The sequence below is a fragment of the Myxocyprinus asiaticus genome, chromosome 8, assembly GCF_019703515.2.
Source record: "Myxocyprinus asiaticus isolate MX2 ecotype Aquarium Trade chromosome 8, UBuf_Myxa_2, whole genome shotgun sequence".
In the NCBI taxonomy this organism is placed as follows: domain Eukaryota; kingdom Metazoa; phylum Chordata; class Actinopteri; order Cypriniformes; family Catostomidae; genus Myxocyprinus; species Myxocyprinus asiaticus.
Window position 1 is genome coordinate 40,292,235 of NC_059351.1, and position 12,904 is coordinate 40,305,138.

At 38.0% G+C, this 12,904-nt stretch overlaps 1 protein-coding gene across 10 annotated transcripts in view; it reads right to left on the bottom strand.

Annotated features, from left to right (window-relative positions):
* Nucleotides 1-12,132, bottom strand: part of LOC127444561 (lysine-specific demethylase 2A-like) — a 40,456-nt gene extending 28,324 nt beyond the window's left edge. Inside the window, exons 1-3 of one of the 10 annotated variants that reach the window (XM_051703989.1) lie at nt 11,870-12,132; nt 5,541-5,574; nt 5,418-5,455 (exon numbers count right to left, since the gene is read on the bottom strand). In XM_051703989.1, the coding sequence (XP_051559949.1) occupies nt 5,418-5,455; nt 5,541-5,574; nt 11,870-11,920 (123 nt within the window). In that variant the 5' untranslated portion in view covers nt 11,921-12,132. Of the gene's footprint in view, nt 1-5,417; nt 5,456-5,540; nt 5,575-5,812; nt 5,840-8,586; nt 10,641-10,696; nt 11,485-11,869 lie in introns of those variants that run through there. The other 9 variants (XM_051703990.1, XM_051703988.1, XM_051703996.1 and 6 more) reach the window with 9 other exon arrangements.
* Between the last annotated feature and the right edge of the window lie 772 nt (nt 12,133-12,904).

Sequence of the window (12,904 nt, forward strand, 5' to 3'; positions counted from 1 at the left end):
TTAAATGGTTGATGTCTTTCTCCTACTGTGGTTATAATCTATATGTATACACTACTTTTTGTTTGTTTTTTCCCCTCTCTCTCTTTATTGTTAAATTTACTATGATTTAAGTACCTAGATATACTCCACCTAGTGGATTTCTGACACTAAATTATGTGTGTTAGTGATTTCTTCTGAGCAGGTGTGCCCAATTTAGCAATAATGAAGTGAGTCTTATGTCATTTTTGTGTGTTGTAGGCTGCACCCTGAAGAAGGCATTTCTGCCGATACGCGTAGGTTTGCAGCCCTCTTTTTTCCATTGTTTTTAACTATTGTTATAGCCATTGACAAAGGCTTTTACTATACTTTTGATCTGGAAGTGTGCCTTGATTTTCCTTTTTGGATTATTATTTCCTCTTTCAAGAGCATCTTCATATATTTTTTATAGAACTTCGGAGCATACCGGATTTTATTTTTTGAATCTTCAGATACGATTACTCAACAACTTGCTTGATCTGCACAAATTAGGTGTCGTTTTAAAACGTAGACTTTTTTATTTAATTTTTTTTACAATGAATGTAGCTGATCTGACCAATTCTAAAACACTGCTTTTAAATTTGCTGATAAATTAGAACAGTTCCATTTTAAAAATTCGCAAATTTGCGATCACAACAATCATAAAATAAATAAAATAAAACAGTAAAAGAGAGATCACAGAGCCATGTGTTAGCTTATATACCTTTGGAAAGGTGTTGATTAGTAGAATATAAAGAGAACATTTTTAAAAAGAGACCAAACTACAGTATTAACGTGTGAAATCCACATTAAATAAAAAAAATAAAAAGAAGATAAACAGCCTTTGACACATTTTGGTTTATTACTTCATGAAAAATACACATTGTAAAGAAAATGACATATCACAACTTACAGATGTCAATCCTGAATTAAAAAAAAAAGCCCTCACTCGACATCATACAATCTGTAAATCCAGAGATATAACTCAAAGAGTGTCCTGACAGCGGGGGCCTGGGTAGCTCAGCGAGTAAAGACGCTGACTACCACCCATGGATTCGCGAGTTCGAAACCAAATTGGCCCGGTTGCTAGGGAGGGTAGAGTCACATGGGGTAACCTCCTCGTGGTCGCTATAATGTGGTTCGCTCTCGGTGGGGCGCGTGGTGAGTTGTGCGTGGATGCCACGGAGAACAGCGTGAAGCCTCAACCCAATTTGGGTATATTTGAACCCAGCATGCTGCAATGACTTTGCAGCAAACTTACTGACGACAACATTCTGACAGTTGTGATAGTCATTAAGGGGAGCTGAGGTTTATACTGACGTTTCAGACGTAAAGACAAATTTACCTTAGGTTTTCTTGCATGCATGCATGTATATATATATATATATATTTTTTTTTTTTTATTAATTTGTGTTCACAGTCTTCAAGTGTGTCTCTATAGTCATGTTTATAAGTCTTTTTTCCTGGTATAGTTGACATGTAGGAGAACAACGCCAAAGTAAATTATTTGACCATCCATACTTCCTGTATAAAAGGTATAATGTCAAACTTAATAACTGAAGTTTATTTTTTAGCGCTCATATTTTGTGCATTTTGTCAGCAGTGTTGAAGCATAAGAGTCTCTGAGCAGGATCAAAATATATTTTCTTAAATTTTGAAAGGTTTTCTAAAAATGTACACCATGCAATTGATGTTCTTTGCCATTCTTTTTTAGAGTTATAAGCTCTTATGGGTATACAATTTTGGCGGAAATCAGTCAAAATGTCTTTAGATTGTTAAGATGTTGCAAAATAAGGCTTGTATTGCCTTTTTGTATTTGGCTATTAGGCTAAACTTATCTAAAGGCTTCAGATATGTTTCTGTTTGACATCTGTGAATCAATTTTCCCAAGCCCTACTTAACATTACAATTTAAAGACTTAAATTACACAGTTGTATATCATATGCAATTGCAATTTCATGGTTGCATTTCATTCAGTCTTTGTCAGTCAGTTCAACAAATCTATGACTGAGAAGCTTCATCACCACCAAGTCCTTTTTGTATCTTGTAGGAAAGTCTTTTCACAAAGAATTGTATTTAAAACAAGCAATACTTTAAATCATGCCACTGAAGTACAACAAATAATGGTGCCTTTAGCAACACATAAACAATCTCTAACAACCCTCTACAGACACGATGAGGACAGAATCACCATTGATCAAATTTACTTTTTGATCAACAACCGACTGTAAAGAACAGAAAAGATATTAAAAGACATGAAATGAAAATGCATGGATCTCATCTTTGGTCACACATTACACCAGTAGTTCTCAAATTTTTTTGGTCACACCCCCCTTTAAAAAACAAAAACCTAAAAAGATTCCCCAATCTCTACAATAAACCATCTTATAATATCTTACTATATAGGTCTAAAATATTAAATCTTAATTTATAAATCTAAATTCACTAAACATATACATTTCCGTGTCAAGCGTGCTTTAATTTGGAGTGAGAGATAAAGCGGGTCAGAGATGTCACTTTACTCATAGATGATTAGTTCAGAATATGTTTGCGATCTGTAATAGATTTCCGATCAGATTCTGATATCAGAAATCTCAGTATCAGCCGATACCGATCCCAAGCCGATACCAGTGTTGTTTTTTAATTGGGAGTACTCTTTAATATGTAAAGAAACACAAACCTCTAACTACACATTATTTCAATATAAATGTATAGCTTATTAAGAAACACTTTATTATTAACTAGTATACTAGATAATGTTGCAGCAAAATTAACAGTAATTCCAATCTTAAAGTCTTCAGTAGAACATAAACCAGTGTTTTATTTTTGCCTCTTTTTTTAAAAAAATGTTTCAACTTGCATCTGGACTTTAAATTTTTCAGATCTCTTTTTGTTCAATTTAGTTGTAAGACATCAGTCCAATTTTCATTCACACAGTTATTTTTTGGAACCCATTCACCTTAAATATTGTTAGAAATTGTAAACAAATACTAATGATGACAATAATAATAATAATAAATTATTAATATAATTATTATTATTGACTTTTAATTTTAATTACAAAATATATTTAAATTGTGCACTTTTTAAACCCTCACGCTTTTATTTTGACATTCTAAACTCTCCAGGAAGTCCTGTATGTGTCTGTTTGTAGGCAAGTTCACAGTAGTTTAATTTGCTTCTTATTCAAATTCTGGTAAAATGCACCTCCGGTGCCGTTCTAAATGCATATTATAAGTGAATCGAACTATTGAGCATCTACATCTGAGATGCTGTTCTTGAGTAGCGCTCAAATATTGCACACCGCTGTGAAGGCTAAAAATAGCTGCGAGTGAATGACCAGCCTGTGCGTGAGTTCGTTCAACAGAGCAGCACCATTTACTAACGCGCTGGCGCTGCGTATACTATATATTTATTTAATAAAAACAGCCTTTTGTGATTCACAGAGCTATTTCATGTCTTCAAGTGGCTTTGAATAAAATGCACGAGTCATATGAACTGCTTTAATGGTGTTTTTGTGGCTCTTTTATGTCATTTTTGGAGCTTGACAGTAACGAACACGACTAACACACAGTATCCGATTTGGATTAGGGATGGGCACGAGTACTCGGGTACTCGGACATGGCAGCAATGATTGATCATGAAAACGATGATCGATAGTGATCACGCATGATGTGACTTTTCATTTAATTCTAAATCCAGTGACAATTACCTGACAACTAAACACACAAAGAGCTTATTTTGAATTTTGATTACATTGTGGTTTTGAGGGGTACACTGATTGTCAGAAACGTCTCATAGCATACAACACAGCAATGCTATCATTATTAACCGTGTTTTGAACACCTGTCTCTGCAAAACGTTTGCTAAACACGTTTTATCATTTCATGTAAGAATTTTGACTCATTAATGGATATTATTTAATAAAACTAAATGTTTGTCACTGCCTGTAAACCTCCCTGCCCTGCGTGAAGTAACACGCACCTGCATCTCGACGAAATGGGAGTTGAAGATTTCTGCACGAGTTTCCAAGTTAGATGTACAATATAAAGTGTCATTCCGTTGCACTTTCCCCAGTTGAAAGGTGGCAATTCAGACTCTCCGAGTTGAATGGAACGCTTCATGAATCACAGCAACAACAATATAGAGCTTCGCAGCTTTCCTCACAAGAGCGAACATTTGGGGGGGCACACACACTCCAGGCACGTGTGGCAGTGGACTCAACACGCTGAAGCAACACATATACAGCAGGCGAGTGTTTCAAACAGCTAGACAGAGCGCAGCTAAATGGAACACAATGTAGCGTCTTCAAACTGAACTTTAATTTAACACGCAATGGTTATTTGAAAATAGACGGTTCAGACAGTCACTAAAAAAACTGGTACATGCTTTCTAAGATTACTACGGTAACCTGAAGGAAGAACAGACAGATGTGCGTTGGGCACATTCTTTCAGAGTTGGACAGCGAATAGTCACATAATGATAAAATATTATGCATTATATTTTGAATCTTTTGTATATTTTGTAACATATTATTTTATGCCTATAATAATAAATAGACGACACACTGGAACAACAAGGCACAATGCAGCAGCCAAAGACGTTTGTCAGACATGTTATTATATATACAGTTATGAACATGTAATCGCCCTGAGTACTCGACAAGTACTTGAGTAATTAGTCCGAGTACTCGAGTAGACAAAATGACCAAAATGCCCATTCCTAATTTGGATCGGGCTCGTCAGACCGATCCCTCTAAAAGCTTCAGTATCGGAGCCGATATCGATCCAGGTATCGGATCAGTGCATCCCTAATCTGTAACCCAGAATAAAACCAGCTCCAGAGCAGGTTAGCCGTGTAGCGTAAGTTGCTATGGCAATGAACACCGGTAAAAACGGACTCGCCTTCTTGAGACCAAAAAAACAGTTTGCTCAAACTAATCTCAAACTCACCTGGGAAGCCACTGAAACCGGCTTTGTGTGAACATATTGCAAATTGCAAATGTAGTCAGTCATTGATGGTGTCAAATGATACACAGTTTTATTCCTGCAGAGGGCACTTCAGGCTCAGTAAACTGAATCCTCCATCCATCCGGATTAAATTTTAGAATGTTTTATATTTCATTGGAGATATTTTTATACTGCATATTATAAAATGCAGTTATTTTTTAATAAAAACTGATAGTTGCAAGGATTTATACCCGTAAATGGAAATCTGCCTCTATAAAGCATTTTTAAAATCCTCATCCAGTAATAATAAAACAACTGTGATTGGCCCATCCTGGCCAGTGCTAAGAAAAGTAACAGGTATCACGTGACAGTGCCGTCTATGTACTGTTTCAGTACCAGAGTGGAACCTCTGGACAATAATTTTCACCTAATTAATGATACTAAACATTAATAACCACTGAAATAAAAACGTACCTCTCGTGGTGCCCCCCCTTGATGTGGTTTATCCAGCCCTGTACAGGAGCAATGTTAAAATACTGTATAATAGCTCACCTAAAAAAAAAATAAAAAAAACAACTTCTGCCATCATTTACTCACCCTCGTCGCTCAAAACCAATCTGACTTTTTTAATCTGTAAAAACACAAGATGGATCACAAGAGGATCGTGATTATAGCTTCATATAGATTAAAAGCATCATAAGTCATCCATAACAGTCATGCCATATATTGCAATTCTTTTGAAGCCAAACGATAATGTTGTGTGAGGAACAGACCGAAATGTAAGTGTTAATTCACCTCGAGTCTTCACCCATTTGAAATTAGTGTGTACACCTGTGTCTTAGTTTACATACGCACAGCTGTAAACGTACCTGATAGCACATAAACACTTTGAGAGCTGCACGTGCAGGACACTGTGCTGCCAGGCGAAAGTTTAAACAAAGCTCAAGGAAAAAAGATGGAGGAAAAGCAATTGAGCACAATTGCTCTTACGTGTATGGTCACTAGTTTGGTTTAATGTGTAAAAGTGAACAATATTTGGGAATGTGACAGTTTCCGCGGGACTTCATACAGTCTGAGAAAGCCAAACTGCTTGTGTTTTTAGTGACATTCACCTGATCAGCTAGATGTAGAAAATTGGCTAAATATAGAAAATTACTCAAAAGCTTATTGATATCGTCGATTTTTGTCGCAATAAATATTTAGATTTATTTTATCGCCCAGCCCCACGTTATCACGAATAAACCACTGCTGCTCTATGCGTGAGTTTGTGAATGAATTTTGGCATTGTAGTTTCAGTCAGGGACGATGGTTGTGTGGATGATACATCCAGTCTGTTAACAGTTCTGCGCTTGGCTTTAGTTTATGCGCATGTTTTAAGCATCTCACTCTGTCTCTGGCAAGCACATAAGCAGCACTAGGCTGCAGAGGTTTAAATTCAATTCAGAATCGATTCTGAATCGTTGGAGAAAGAATCACGAATCATCAGAGAACCCATTTTTTCTCCTAGCCCTTATAAATTTCCTTCAGGGTGCGAACTCATGCAACAACATGCAGTGAAGGATCTCAGTGCTAAACTTCACTAATACCAAAGACTATTTAGCAGAGACAGTTCACTTCGATTAAAATTAATGGGAGAAATTGGACAGCCCAGTGGTCAACAATGTAGAAAGAAAGTTACGCCTTACAGGTACAAGAGCAATCAGCTTTTAGACACAGTCATTGCCTGTCAATCAATACGAGAACATGCATGCACATTAGCTATGCAAGCCGGTAAAATTTCTTTTTTAGCGTAATCTGATGTAAAGAAGCACAATTTATGATATTAGTGTTGTCAGATTTTACTGCTGATTTGAAATATGTTCTTTGATCGTAATGACCAACTGATTTGGAGATTTCATTTGTAGGAGCTGCAGTTGTATGTCGCTTGTTTACATAGAAAAATAGCTGCCTGGGAGCGTTCCAAAGATGGCCGCGGAGTGACCCGACTTGCTAAAAAGACTCCGCTAAATCCACAACTCAATCACTTGCAAGTGAAATTTACTAGCCAGACATTTTTTATTTGCATAGTGTGAAATTTGGTCACATATAGAGGGCTGACCTAGAAAGCTGTTTACAACGAAAATATTTTTACAATAAAAAAAATCAAACAAGTAGCATCTGAAACAGCGCCTATTTGAAATGTTAGTCATGTTGCTCAAACACATCACTACACTATTGCAAGAGCAGGTGAGTAACACTCACAGGCATACACCCTCTTAAACAAAACAATAAGACCCTCCTCTGCTCACCCATGACTCTTCCCTCAATGTCTCTATGGCGATGTAGGAGTGCTAGCCAATCACATGCCCTATAAATACTTGTCATCACACCTTCTCAAACACAAGGACAAAAGGGGGAGAAAAATCAATTAAATGAACTGGGCACGACTGTGCAGAATCTTGAGAAATCTGCCACTGCTGCCAACCCTTCACATATCCTCTTCCCTGTAAAAAAAATTAAAATAATAATAAACTGACAGAAAAATGTGCATTTATATTAAAATTAAAACAACTGCTTTACATTCACTCACAACAGCCCAAAAAGTCAGCCCCTTTTATGTATCACAGAACACTGCACTAATTAGGCTACTCTTATTTTTTTTTTAAAGACATTACAAGCACTTTTACCAAATACACTGCAGAAAAAACACTCATCCACAACCCAATGTGTCCCTGAAGTGTCCAGGTATGTGAAGTAACTCACTGGAGCCTGGTTATCTGTACTGCTCAGTTTAGTCAGCTCTGTACGGATGGTACACATTTGTGAATGATGCTGCAGTTTTCACCTCCTCTGGGCCTGTGTGCACCACGTGACACTGTCAGTCAGCTGCTGTCTGATCCCGAATCTCCCAATCTCTTTCATATGCAATATTGAGCACAATTATATATACATTCGTACACCGATAATGCTTAATAAGCTGACAACGCGTGTGGTCATGTAAACGCAATAAACCGCGTTCCTTTATCACCGTAAAGGCCATAAACGGCTTATGAATAAACCGGTCGACACAGGTAGATTTTTGCCCATTACACTGATTTCGCATGGCATGTCAACACATTAACCGGAGTTCTTACCGGCTCATCCAATGTGCGCACATGCTGAGCGCATGCTTCTTTACGAATTGATGTCAAAAGCAGAGAATAACGCGATTATTTCAAATGTCGTGTAAACGCGGATTTATTGCTTTGTCAGATTTTTTAAATAAGCTGATTTTACAGAGTAATCAGCGTATTGGTGTACATGTAGACATGCTCAACTCTCAGAATGGGTCAAACAATCACCGGTGAGACTGTACCATTCCTATCATTAGCTTTCCTGCACTGCGTCCCCATGTGACACCATTAATGGAACACTGGGAGGAAATCACATCAAAACAACATCCAAACATTGCAGTTGAAATTAGCTAGAAGTGAAGAAGCAATGGAAAGCATAATGGAGGACAATGCAACTGACAGATGCCGAAAGTGTAATCCTCTCTTTTCTGTGCTCTTCCCCCCAGCCAGTCATCTACCTACAACCTTGTTTGTTTCCTCCCTATCTGTAGGCACTAGACTGCAGTGCACTTGGAGGAAGCCCTTGTGGAGGGCAACAACACACTACACACCTCGCACCTTCAGTGTCACATCTTCGTCCCTCTTCCTCCTCCTGCCTCTCCGTCTCATAAACATTCCCCCATCAACAAGCGTCAGGATCTCCTGTCCGTTCTCCATTACTGTGTTTCTTCCTCTCTCAAAATTAGAATATCTGCTGTCTGTTCTCCTTGGTCATCCTGTCGCTTCTGCAGTGCCCCCTCCTTCTCTCCTCTCCCTCTGTTTCCGCAATTCTGATCACATGGTCTGCTGAACCAATCCAATCGTAAGTCTTCCACTTCCCCCTTTCTTCAAAAACAGGCAGATTGCACACAGCACTCCCTCCAACCATACATTTAAAGAACGGTGCCGTTTCTTCAAAAAAACTATGAACATTCTCAAAACACCAACAACCAAACCAACCAACATGATTTCAGACTAGATTTATGGATTCTACACTACACAATGGATGCAGCAAGTCAAGCTATATGGTTCTACATGTTCTACACAATCAAAACTCCCAAGAAAAAAAAAAAATCTTTTACACCAATATAATTATGCCAAACTATCAGACTCCAAACATCTCACTTTTCAGTCAGAGGTATCACACACTGGCCGATTAAGAATGGTGGAGGGGTGACAAACATACCAACTCACTGCAACTCTCTCTCCCTCTGATTCCCTGTCATGTGTAGCTTGCCGAAATAACAACAGCAGTACCACATGACCATAAACAAGTGTAATACAGTGATTTAGGAAGCGATTCATGGAGTAACTTTACCTTGTAAAGTGTGTGATTGTGTATTTATCCCCTCAAGGCTTGACGTAGAACGCATATGTCCATATGCAGCTTTCAGTGAGGGAAAAAATTATGTTCAATAAAAACAGACTGTTGTGCCTCCTCTTTCTGATTTCATTTAGTCATTTTAGTGTATGAGAAAAAACGCAGGGAAAAACGCTTGGTTGCAGAATCACAATGGATTATTATTGTGTTTGTGATGATATGCAGCTGAGTGCGATGAAAACATTCAGATCAGCTTGATGTTTTGTCAGTTCTTCAGTAAAAGCAGCAGCTCATTGGTCACTTGAAGAGAACACAAGAGCCCGCCCAGGCGACAGGATGATTTTTCAAGCAAGCCTGATGTGCTTATTCAGTTTTTGAAGCCATTAGCTGAGCAGGGAGTGTCGACGGTCAAGTGATTAATGACCTCCCACTGGCATACGCTAATGCCAGCTTTGTCTCCCTCCGCCAGGCTGGCGATTATGTTAATGAAGCGCACACCTGAAAATCACTGGAAAAATCGGCTAGTGTGGCACCAGATTTAGACAACCTACTTTATTAGGTTTTACTTTATATTTATTTGTGTTATTCACATTTATTCTGCTGTATCTCCTTTTCTGTCTTATCCATTTTTTGAATTTATTTTGATGTCTTATGCTTATTAGATTATTGTACAGCACATTGGTCAACAGTCTGTTATTTTTTTTTTCTTGCTTTATAAATATATTGACATTATATACAGACTTATTCTGGATCACAAGATATGCCATTGCCCTTTTGAATAATCGTGAAAATAATAGCCAGATACCACATTCAGACAAACTAACACCAACATATTGCATAAACCATTTTCTGGAAGATTACAATGCAAATGTGTCAAAAACGGTTTCTAACAAACTAGTGTGAACCCACAGTGGAACCCAGGAATTGAAGCCTGATGCTTTAATTAACCCAAGCCAACACAGCAACACATCCTATTTATTGCCATGACATTAACCCCTTCCAAGATATCTGGAGTGCCAGATTTGCCAAGGCTTCCAAGAAATCTTTTATTGACCTCGTGACATCTGATATGGTCAAAGCATTCAACATCTGAATGCATGAAACCAACTCAGAGAAAATGAAAATAATTATTTTGAGGCAGCTTTAGTGACACCTTGCAGATACTTCTTCCCATTTGTATGACTGTATCAAATAGCAGCAGTGAACATTACTGCTAAATATTCCACAGCTTCACTGAACATTTCTGGAAGTGCAATGGACTTCATCTACTTCTCAGCCCAGAGATACTCCACTGCTCAGAACACAATGTACCACGCAAATCAACGCATTTTAGTTTCCAAGCACCACTGTGCTGCACTTACCAGTCGCTTGCTGTAACGCGGTTTGGAATCGTCCATTGTCCAAATGAAGACTCACGCGCTGCCCGCCGCAGCACCGGCGAGTCGCGAGCCAGTGAATCTCCGTTAATCGCGTCAAAAATAACCGTCACAGTTATTATTGAGGGTCACTGTACTCGCTGCTCGTTTAAATCAAAGTACGATACACTACATGAATACGGTATCGAATACGCTGTCGAGATTCTACGATACGATTGTAGTTTTAAAAAAAATCGTCACAAGCTTCGTTCTTATAACCAATTTAAAAATGTATCTTGTCATATAATACTATAAACCCGTCGTACTAAATAAAAAAAAAAATAAGAGGATAAACATTGGCAAGATATAATACTAGGATATCAAGCTAAGCGCTGCTGAGGGGAGAATGAACGAGCAGCTTACCAACCGCTAACTCGCCCACAGCCGTAAAAAGATATACAATTACAAAGTGCTATGGGGGCTTGCTTACACATACGGCTAATATGTGCAAAGTCTAATATTGCAGTAAAACATTATGAGTTTGGTGCGTATATTTATCGAGTAACATAAGATAACCTCCGTTTAAGTTTCAAATAAAACCATATTTCCACAAGACTTAAACTCGGGCTCAGAGTGGGGAAATCCAGCCGTTAAAACAGTCCTCGTGTACTATTAAATGTACATTCCGCCTAGGCTTCTCAAGTGACTTTTCTGTTCTAAGTGAAACTAAGCATTATTAAGACAGCTCCACTGTGTAAATTCACGACAAAGTTAATGTGGAAGATCATTCGCCGCCATTTTCACATCGTCACAAAAACACCACGAAGCAATCCCCGCCTACTACAAATCAGCATCCAATCACAAACGAATGCGACGCCATCGGTTCGACTCTCATTGGTTGATATTGATGTCACTTCAAGGAGAGGCGGAAACAAGAGACTATTAGTAGAACATGTGACCAGAGGAGCCACGCTCTCATTGACAAAACTGCATGCCGATCAATGCTACTACACAAAGATTGGCTTACGTGTGGTGAAAGAGTCATGATGGTAGCCAATCAAACACTAAAATATAGACACTAGCTTAATTTTAGCCGAAGTTCTGCGATTAAAATATATATCAATTTTAAAATAAACATGCTGTTTGTAATGTGATAAATAAAACATATCCATTAAATACCTTTGATCTTCCCATGCTTGACGTCCCATCGCTTGTGGACACCCAGTCCATGTTCGCATATATGAGCCTCGTTTGGGCCGTCTTGTGAAAAAAATCTACATTTTCTTTCAAATTAGCATGCTAGCAAAGAGCAAGTTCACACAAGGTCGTCATAAAGTCCTCGACATTTGTTTGCGTCAAATAAACTGGAAAACCACTGCTCACTGTATTGTCTTCCGTGACCGACCATAGGTAACTCCGCATGGCAAAACTTTTCATTTAATCCAAGGCTAGCTCAGATCAGGAAGTAGTTGCTGGTTGGTCAGCCATCAAAGCTCAGCCTGTGATTTGATTGGACATCTGTCGATAACTACCATGTCAAAACCAACTAAATATTGCCGAAAGTGTCTTGAGAGCACACGTACAACACCCTGATTCTGTAATATGTGTGTTTTACATCTGGAAGACGTCCTTTTTAGGTTGTTTTCTCATCTGCAATATGTCTATAAGATGTTTATCTCAGAAGTCAATTAGACATTCAGCAGATGTTTTTGAGACGATTATGATTTATAATGTTTGTTAATCTACTCTTTTTAAGATGTTTAGTAGATGTTAATAGTGATGCACTCAGTAACTTTTTGTTCGTGTCATCTTGGACTTGCAGTGACACCTAGAAGTGTGGATGCAGCACCATTCAAAATCAATAGTTTTCAGTTACAGATGCCATTGTTGAAATTCACTATTCACAATCGGCCATGATAAATTTATTCCAAGAGAGAAAGTGTCCAATAACAATATGGTTGCTGAGATTAAGATTACTGAGATCAGATGGTCATGTGATTCTAAAATGGCAGCCCCCGTGAGGGTGCCCCTGCCCCATGTAGAATAAAACAGCTTTTATAAAATTACTGATATGGCTAGAGTCCTAATCTCATGTGAGTGGTCATGACTTTATACATATGTTTAAAAATTACAATTAATTTCTTTTGGAGAAAAACTTTTTTAATGGGGAAAGAATTACTGAGAGCATCTTTAAGCCTAGATGAAATAACGAGT